The sequence below is a fragment of the Oncorhynchus gorbuscha genome, unplaced genomic scaffold (genome assembly GCF_021184085.1).
Source record: "Oncorhynchus gorbuscha isolate QuinsamMale2020 ecotype Even-year unplaced genomic scaffold, OgorEven_v1.0 Un_scaffold_8539, whole genome shotgun sequence".
Lineage (NCBI taxonomy): Eukaryota > Metazoa > Chordata > Actinopteri > Salmoniformes > Salmonidae > Oncorhynchus > Oncorhynchus gorbuscha.
The window spans coordinates 5,102-14,564 of NW_025751685.1; the positions used below are offsets into that span (position 1 = coordinate 5,102).

The 9,463-nt window shown below is 50.7% G+C and overlaps 1 protein-coding gene across 1 annotated transcript; it reads left to right on the forward strand.

Annotated features, from left to right (window-relative positions):
* Nucleotides 1-4,353: 4,353 nt before the first annotated feature.
* LOC124029978 (tetratricopeptide repeat protein 31-like) lies at nucleotides 4,354-9,419 on the forward strand (the record flags this gene model as incomplete). The annotated part of the gene is given in 7 exon segments (XM_046341503.1): nucleotides 4,354-4,514; nucleotides 7,920-8,120; nucleotides 8,370-8,441; nucleotides 8,444-8,494; nucleotides 8,568-8,613; nucleotides 8,709-8,799; nucleotides 9,278-9,419. Coding segments are annotated over 7 exon segments (741 nt in total), but the record flags the coding sequence as incomplete, so codon positions are not given.
* Between the last annotated feature and the right edge of the window lie 44 nt (nucleotides 9,420-9,463).

The window sequence follows — 9,463 nt, forward strand, 5'->3', positions numbered from 1 at the left end:
TATGTCCCCATGCCAATAAAACCCAATGTAAATATACAGTATGTTCCCCATGTCAATAAAACCCCATGTAGACATACAGTATGTCCCCCATGCTAATAAAACCCAATGTAAACATACAGTATGTTCCCCATGTCAATAAAACCCAATGTAAACATACAGTATGTTCCCCATGCCAATAAAACCCCATGTAAACATACAGTATGTTCCCCATGTCAATAAAATAAAACATACAGTATGTAAACATACAGTATGTAGACATACAGTATGTTCCCCATGTCAATAAAACCCAATGTAAACATACAGTATGTTCCCCATGTCAATAAAACCCAATATAGACATACAGTATGTTCTCCATGTCAATAAAACCCAATGTAAACATACAGTATGTTCCCCATGCCAATAAAACCCAATGTAAACATACAGTATGTTCCCCATGCCAATAAAACCCAATGTAAACATACAGTATGTTCCCAATGTAAATATACAGTATGTTCCCAATGTAAATATACAGTATGTTCCCCATGCCAATAAAACCCAATGTAAACATACAGTATGTTCCCAATGTAAATATACAGTATGTTCCCAATGTAAATATACAGTATGTTCCCAATGTAAATATACAGTATGTTCCCAATGTAAATATACAGTATGTTCCCCATGCCAATAAAACCCAATGTAAATATACAGTATGTTCCCCATGCCAATAAAACCCATTGAATGGAGAGAGAGACTGAGAGCATGGAAGAGAGAGAGGAGTGGCAGAGAGAGAGGGAGTGAGACTGAGAGCATGGCAGAGAGAGAGGGAGTGAGACTGAGAGCATGGCAGAGAGAAGGAGTGAGACTGAGAGCATGGCAGAGAGAAGGAGTGAGACTGAGAGCATGGCAGAGAGAGGCTGAGCGCATGGCAGAGAGAGGAGTGGCAGAGGGAGTGAGACTGAGAGCATGGCAGAGAGAGAGACTGAGAGCATGGCAGAGAGAGAGGCTGAGAGCATGGCAGAGAGAGGAGTGGCAGAGGGAGTGAGACTGAGAGCATGGAAGAGAGAGAGACTGAGAGCATGGCAGAGAGAGAGGGAGTGAGGTTGAGAGCATGGCAGAGAGAGAGGCTGAGAGCATGGCAGAGAGAGGAGTGGCAGAAGGAGTGAGACTGAGAGCATGGCAGAGCGAAGGAGTGAGACTGAGAGCATGGCAGAGAGAGAAGGAGTGAGACTGAGAGCATGGCAGAGAGAAGGAGTGAGACTGAGAGCATGGCAGAGAGAGAATAGGGAGAGACAGAGCATGGCAGAGAGAGAAGAGGGAGAGACTGAGAGCATGGCAGAGAGAGAATAGAGAGACAGAGCATGGCAGAGAGAAGAGAGACTGAGCAGAGAGAGAATAGGGAGAGACAGAGCATGGCAGAGAGAGAAGAGAGAGAGACTGAGAGCATGGCAGAGAGAGAATAGGGAGAGACAGAGCATGGCAGAGAGAGAAGAGAGAGCGACTGAGAGCATGGCAGAGAGAGAAGAGAGAGCGACTGAGAGCATGGCAGAGAGAGAAGAGGGAGAGACTGAGAGCATGGCAGAGAGAGAAGAGAGAGCGACTGAGAGCATGGCAGAGAGAGAAGAGGGAGAGACTGAGCATGGCAGAGAGAGAAGAGAGAGAGACTGAGAGCATGGCAGAGAGAGAAGAGAGAGAGACTGAGAGCATGGCAGAGAGAGAATAGGGAGTGACAGAGCATGGCAGAGAGAGAAGAGAGAGAGACTGAGAGCATGGCAGAGAGAGAATAGGGAGAGACAGAGCATGGCAGAGAGAGAAGAGAGAGAGACTGAGAGCATGGCAGAGAGAGAAGAGGGAGAGACTGAGAGCATGGCAGAGAGAGAAGAGAGAGCGACTGAGAGCATGGCAGAGAGAGAAGAGAGAGAGACTGAGAGCATGGCAGAGAGAGAGAGGGAGAGACTGAGAGCATGGCAGAGAGAGAAGAGGGAGGAGAGACAGAGCATGGCAGAGAGAGAAGAGAGAGAGACTGAGAGCATGGCAGAGAGAGAAGAGGGAGAGACTGAGAGCATGGCAGAGAGAGAAGAGGGAGGAGAGACTGAGAGCATGGCAGAGAGAGAAGAGGAGAGACTGAGAGCATGGCAGAGAGAGAGAGAGAGAGCTGAGAGCATGGCAGAGAGAGAAGAGGAGAGACTGAGAGCATGGCAGAGAGAGGGGAGGTACAGTCCTTCCCTATCAAAGTAGTGTAAGATAAACAGCTTCTCTGATGGCCTTGGGAACCAGATTCACAACATGTGGTTTTCATTTCGCACCAGATTTGTTTTGTGTCCAACACCGTTGCTGCTTGTGTCACGTATACTCCCTCTCCGGGCTCGAGGTCGTCAGGCTCATTATTACGCACACCTGTCACCATTGTTATGCACATCAGCGCCTCGTCAGACTCACCTGGACTCCATCACCTGCCTGATTACCTTCCTCTATATGTCACTCCCTTTGGTTCCTTCCCCCAGGCGTTATTGACTCTGTGTTCCATGTCTGTACACTACGCGTGTCTCTCGTTGTTTAGTTATTAAAGATCCACTCCCTGTACTTGCTTCCTGACTCCCAGTGTAGACGGTACGGCTTGTTTCTAAGTAAGTCGTGTTTCAGTCATCGTTTCATTCTAACAGGCTCTGTAAAAATGGGATGAAAAAAGACAAACTAATATGAGCCGTTTAGACGAGGGTTGTTAAGTAGGGCACTGAAAAGTTTTGACACGGAAATTAGTTTCTTATTTGAAGAGCTCAGGAAGTACCTTCTAGCTTCAATCAGTTTCTCAAAGTTTCCCCAGAACTCAAATGTGTTTCACTTGAAATGAAACTGAATGAATGAGCGATCAGGCTGGATCCACCAGGCGAGCGGTTTCCTGATTGTGAGGCTTGAGTGAATAAGCCAGAAACAAGGACGCTGATGGAAATAAAGAATGAAACCATTGTAGGCAGCTTCCCTGTGTGCAGGAATACTATGGACCCTGCCAGGCGCAGCACCAATAGGTCTAGGCTGCTTCTTAAATGGCATCCTTTTCCCTAGGTAGTGCACTACTATTGACACTATGGGCCCTGGTTAAAAGTGGTGCACTACATAGTGCACTAATTCTGACCATGACCCAAAATAGTTTACTAAATAATATAGGGTGCCATTTGGGATGTACTCTATGAGTGTGTTGGGTGGAGGGGGAAGAGTCTCATTTCTTGTTGGTAAGGCAACGATACACTTCCTGTATGGATCCACTGGTCCAATATGTTTCCACCCAAAGAACAAAGGAGAATCTCTAGCAGCATGTGCACTGTACTGTGTTCTCTCGTCTCCTCCCTGTCCTCTTTATTCCCTCTCCTTTCCCTCCAGTCCCCATCTCAATGAGACTAACCTGTAGGGGAGAGTGGGGTATGTTGAGACATTTCTTACATTCAGCATCACTACGTCAAGGGAAATATAGTATTCTTTCTAACAACAATATCTACATATATTTCAGGATGTTGTGTATCCCTGGAAAGAATCAGAATCCATTCAAACATGGATATATCTGGGCTGCTGCCTCCTTGTCCTCCTCTTCCTCTGTCTCTTTCTCCTCCTCTTCCTCTGTCTCTTTCTCCTCCTCTTCCTCTGTCTCTTTCTCCTCCCTGTTCTTTCTCCTCCTCTTCCTCTGTCTCTTTCTCCTCCCTCTCTCCTCCTGTTCTTTGTTCTCCTTCTCCCTGTCTCTTTCTCCTCCCTCTGTCTCTTTCTCCTCCTTGTTCTCTTTGTTCTCCTCATCTTCCTCTGTCTCTTTCTCCTCCCTGTACTCTTTCTCCTCTCCTCCTCTTCCTCTGTCTCTTTCTCCTCCTCTTCCTCTGTTCTCTTTGTTCTCCTCCTCCTCTTCTCTCTCTTTCTCTTTCTCTTCCCTGTCTCTTTTCTCTTTCTCTTTGTTCTCCTCATCTTCCTCCTCTTCTCCTCTGTCTCTTTTCCTCCTCTTCCTCTGTCTCTTTCTCCTCCCTGTTCTCTTTCTCCTCCTCTTCCTCTGTCTCTTTCTCCTCCCTGTTCTCTTTCTCCTCCTCTTCCTCTGTCTCTTTCTCCTCCCTGTTCTCTTTGTTCTCCTCCTCTTCCTCTGTCTCTTTCTCCTCCCTGTTCTCTTTCTCCTCCCTGTTCTCTTTGTTCTCCTCTGTCTCTTTCTCCTCCTCCTCTTCCTCTGTCTCTTTCTCCTCCTCTGTCTCTTTCTCCTCTCTGTTCTCTTTGTTCTCCTCCTCCAAAGTCTCTAACTTTCTCAGTGAGACCAACCTGTAAAGATCATGTTACAAAAGTAACACTAAACAAACACCAAAGTGTTTTCTTTGGTTCATTTGTGTTCGATCTCTGGTTGTGTGTTTCTAGATGTGCCAGGTGAGCAGGAGGAGATGGAGTGGGGAGGGGGAAGAGGAGGAAGAGGGGGTCCAGGTCCAGCTGCGGGTGGAGAGGTCCTGAGTGGGGAGGAGGAGTTGAGTGAGGAGGAGAAGACCAGAAGGAGAGCAGAGAGACGCAGGGCTAAGAGAAAGGTGAGTGGAACACACACACACTTGTACTACGTCAGACCTATACCACATCATAATCAACCTGGTAACACTTCAAATGAAGTTTCTCTTCTACCTGTGTAACCTGTAATAACACTGTCATTACTACAGTAACATTGTTGCTACATAGTCATTAAGAAATGTCTGTAATTATTGTTAATGAATGAATAATTAATGACGTAATAGAGTTGACCTGGTCCACCTGCCATCATCTCTGTTGTACCCGGTCCACCTGCCATCATCTCTGTTGTACCCGGTCCACCTGCCATCATCTCTGTTGTACCCGGTCCACCTGCCATCATCTCTGTTGTACCCGGTCCACCTGCCATCATCTCTGTTGTACCCGGTCCACCTGCCATCATCATCTCTGTCGTACCCGGTCCACCTGCCATCATCTCTGTCATACCCGGTCCACCTGCCATCATCTCTGTTGTACCCGTTCACCTGCCCGGTCCACCTGCCATCATCATCTCTGTTGTACCCGGTCCACCTGCCATCATCATCTCTGTTGTACCCGGTCCACCTGCCATCATCTCTGTTGTACCCGGTCCACCTGCCATCGTCATCTCTGTCATGTACCCGGTCCACCTGCCATCATCTCTGTCATACCCGGTCCACCTGCCATCATCTCTGTTGTACCCGGTCCACCTGCCACCTGCCATCATCTCTGTCGTACCCTGTCCACCTGCCATCGTCATCTCTGTCGTACCCGGTCCACCTGCCATCGTCATCTCTGTCGTACCCGGTCCACCTGCCATCGTCATCTCTGTCATACCCGGTCCACCTGCCATCATCTCTGTTGTACCCGGTCCACCTGCCATCATCTCTGTTGTACCCGGTCCACCTGCCATCATCTCTGTTGTACCCGGTCCACCTGCCATCATCTCTGTCGTACCTGGTCCACCTGCCATCGTCCACCTGCCATCATCTCTGTTGTACCTGGTCCACCTGCCATCATCTCTGTTGTACCCGATCCACCTGCCATCATCTCTGTCGTACCCGGTCCACCTGCCATCATCCCTGTCCACCTGTCATCTCTGTTGTACCCGATCCGCCTGCCATCGTCATCTCTGTCCACCTGTCACCCGGTCCACCTGCCATCATCTCTGTTGTACCCGGTCCACCTGCCATCATCTCTGTTGTACCCGGTCCACCTGCCATCATCTCTGTTGTACCCGGTCCACCTGCCATCGTCATCTCTGTCATAGCCGGTCCACCTGCCATCGTCATCTCTGTCATACCCGGTCCACCTGCCATCGTCATCTCTGTCGTACCTGGTCCACCTGCCATCATCTCTGTCGTACCCGGTCCACCTGCCATCGTCATCTCTGTCGTACCTGGTCCACCTGCCATCATCTCTGTCGTACCCGGTCCACCTGCCATCATCTCTGTTGTACCCTGTTCCACCTGCCATCATCTCTGTTGTACCCGATCCGCCTGCCATCGTCATCTCTGTCGTACCCGGTCCACCTGCCATCATCTCTGTCGTACCCGGTCCACCTGCCATCATCTCTGTTGTACCCGGTCCACCTGCCATCATCTCTGTTGTACCCGGTCCACCTGCCATCATCTCTGTTGTACCCGGTCCACCTGCCATCATCTCTGTCGTACCCGGTCCACCTGCCATCGTCATCTCTGTCATAGTACCTGGTCCACCTGCCATCGTCATCTCTGTCATACCCGGTCCACCTGCCATCATCTCTGTTGTACCCGGTCCACCTGCCATCATCTCTGTTGTACCCAGTCCACCTGCCATCATCTCTGTTGTACCCGGTCCACCTGCATCATCATCTCTGTCGTACCGGTCCACCTGCCATCATCTCTGTTGTCGCCCTGCCACCCTGCCATCGTCATCTCTGTCGTACCTGGTCCACCTGCCATCATCTCTGTCGTACCTGGTCCACCTGCCATCATCTCTGTCGTACCTGGTCCACCTGCCATCATCTCTGTTGTACCTGGTCCACCTGCCATCATCTCTGTTGTACCCTGGTCCACCTGCCATCATCTCTGTCGTACCTGGTCCACCTGCCATCATCTCTGTCGTACCTGGTCCACCTGCCATCGTCATCTCTGTCGTACCTGGTCCACCTGCCATCGTCATCTCTGTCGTACCTGGTCCACCTGCCATCATCTCTGTTGTACCCGGTCCACCTGCCATCATCTCTGTTGTACCCGGTCCACCTGCCATCATCTCTGTTGTACCCTGTTCCACCTGCCATCAGGCCACCCGGTCCGCCTGCCATCGTCATCTACCCTGTCGTACCCGATCCGCCTGCCATCGTCATCTCTGTCGTACCCGGTCCACCTGCCATCATCTCTGTCGTACCCGATCCGCCTGCCATCGTCATCTCTGTCGTACCCGATCCGCCTGCCATCGTCATCTCTGTCGTACCTGGTCCGCCTGCCATCATCTCTGTCGTACCCGGTCCACCTGCCATCATCTCTGTTGTACCTGGTCCACCTGCCATCATCTCTGTTGTACCCGGTCCACCTGCCATCATCTCTGTCGTACCTGGTCCGCCTGCCATCGTCATCTCTGTCGTACCTGGTCCGCCTGCCATCGTCATCTCTGTCGTACCGGTCCACCTGCCATCATCTCTGTTGTACCCGGTCCACCTGCCATCATCTCTGTTGTACCGTCCACCTGCCATCATCTCTGTTGTACCCGGTCCACCTGCCATCATCTCTGTTGTACCCGGTCCACCTGCCATCATCTCTGTCATCTCAACCGGTCCACCTGCCATCATCTCTGTTGTACCCGGTCCACCTGCCATCATCTCTGTTGTACCCTGTTCCACCTGCCATCATCTCTGTCGTACCCTGGTCCACCTGCCATCGTCATCTCTGTCGTACCCGGTCCACCTGCCATCATCTCTGTACCCGGTCCACCTGCCATCATCTCCCCGGTCCACCTGCCATCATCTCTGTTGTACCCGGTCCACCTGCCATCATCTCTGTTGTACCCTGTTCCACCTGCCATCATCTCTGTCGTACCCGATCCGCCTGCCATCGTCATCTGTCGTACCCGGTCCACCTGCCATCATCTCTGTCGTACCCGGTCCACCTGCCATCATCTCTGTCGTACCCGGTCCGCCTGCCATCATCTCTGTCGTACCTGTTCCGCCTGCCATCGTCATCTCTGTCGTACCCGTCCGCCTGCCATCGTCATCTCTGTCGTACCTGTTCCGCCTGTCATCGTCATCTCTGTCGTACCTGGTCCGCCTGCCATCGTCATCTCTGTTGTACCTGGTCCGCCTGCCATCGTCATCTCTGTCGTACCTGGTCCGCCTGCCATCGTCATCTCTGTCATACCTGGTCCGCCTATCATCATCATCATCTCTGTCCTCCTTACCCTCCCTCAACACACCTTTTACCATTCTCTCTTTACAGAGACAGAAAGAACGAAAGAAACTGGAGAAGGAGAAGAGCGCGGATGCTGAGCAGGAGGGAGAAGCGTCAGAGTCTGAGAGTGAAAGTGAGGAGGAGGAGGTAGAGAGGGTAGTACCTCCTGCCAAGAACAAGCCCACGCCTCCTCTCGCTGTGTCTGGGAACAAGAGCAACCGCCAGCCCCCTGTCAGGACCCCAGAGGAGGTAGGGGAGGGAGGGAGGGAAGGACATGGAAGGCAGGGAGGTATGGAGGGGAGGATATACCAGAGAAATAGATATAGGATGATAGAAAGAATTTCTTTGTCTCTTTCTGTCTACTATATCTGCGGCCTAAATGACACCCCATTCTCTATATAATGCCCTACTTCTGACCAGAGCTATATGATTCTATGGGCCCTGGTCATAAGCAGTGCATTATAAGGGTGCTGTTTTGGTTTATATCTCCTCCTCTAGGAGCCAGAGTGGGACGTCCGCAGTGCGTTTGTGGCCAACGCTGCCAGTCACATCAGACCCAAAGCCAGGACCAGTGCAGGCCACGCTCTAGAGAGAACAAGGAGAACGAGTCTAAGACCAGCGAGGTGCGCAGGGCTGGATACACACACGCACACACACGCACACAGAGGCAGTGTTAACTGAGTTGTCTCATTTCAGGTGGAGAGTTCAGACCCTGTGAAGAAGAAGGGAGCTTCACTAACAGGTGACATGAACACAATCTCACAATCTCAGAATGATTATTTCTATTCACTGAAATGACCCCAGTTTAACACTGTATGTGTGTGTGTTCTCCTCCAGAGAAGGGTATTCAGTTGTTTAAGCAGGGCCAGTACTCTCAGGCTGTGGACATGTTCTCTGAGGCTATCCACTGTGACCCCAAAGACCACAGGTACACCTTAAAGCTTGACCTCTGACCCTAAATACGACGTATCGCACCACTATGCTCTCTGACCTGAAATTAGATTTCTGTCAACTTGTTTTAATGTGTCCTCTCTCTCTCTCTCTCTCTTCTTCCTTCTTCCTTCCTTCTTCTCTCTCTCTCTCTCCTTCTTCCTTCTCTCTCTCTCTCTCCTTCTTCCTTCTCTCTCTCTCCTTCTTCCTTTCTTCTCTCTCTCTCTCTCTCTCTCTCTCTCTCTCTTCCTCTTCCTTCTTCTCCTCTCTCTCTCCCTTCCTCTCTTCTCTTCTCTCTCTCTCTCTCTTCCTTCTCTCTCTCTCTCCTTCTTCCTTCCTCTCTCTCTCTCTTCCTTCTCTCTCCTTCTTCTTCTTCCTCCCCTCTCTCTCTTCCTTCTTCTTCCTCTCTCTCTCTCTCTCCTTCTTCCTTCCCTCTCTCTCTCTCTCTCTCTCTCTCTCTCCTCTGTCTCTTTCAGGTTCTTTGGGAATCGTTCATACTGCTACTGGTGTCTGGAGCTCTACCCCTCTGCCCTATCAGACGCTCAGAGGTCCATCCAGCTCGCCCCTGATTGGCCAAAGGGATATTTCCGCAAGGGGAGTGCACTGATGGGGTTGAAGGTCAGTGTCTGAGCTCTCTACTGTCAACGTGAACATTCCTGTGT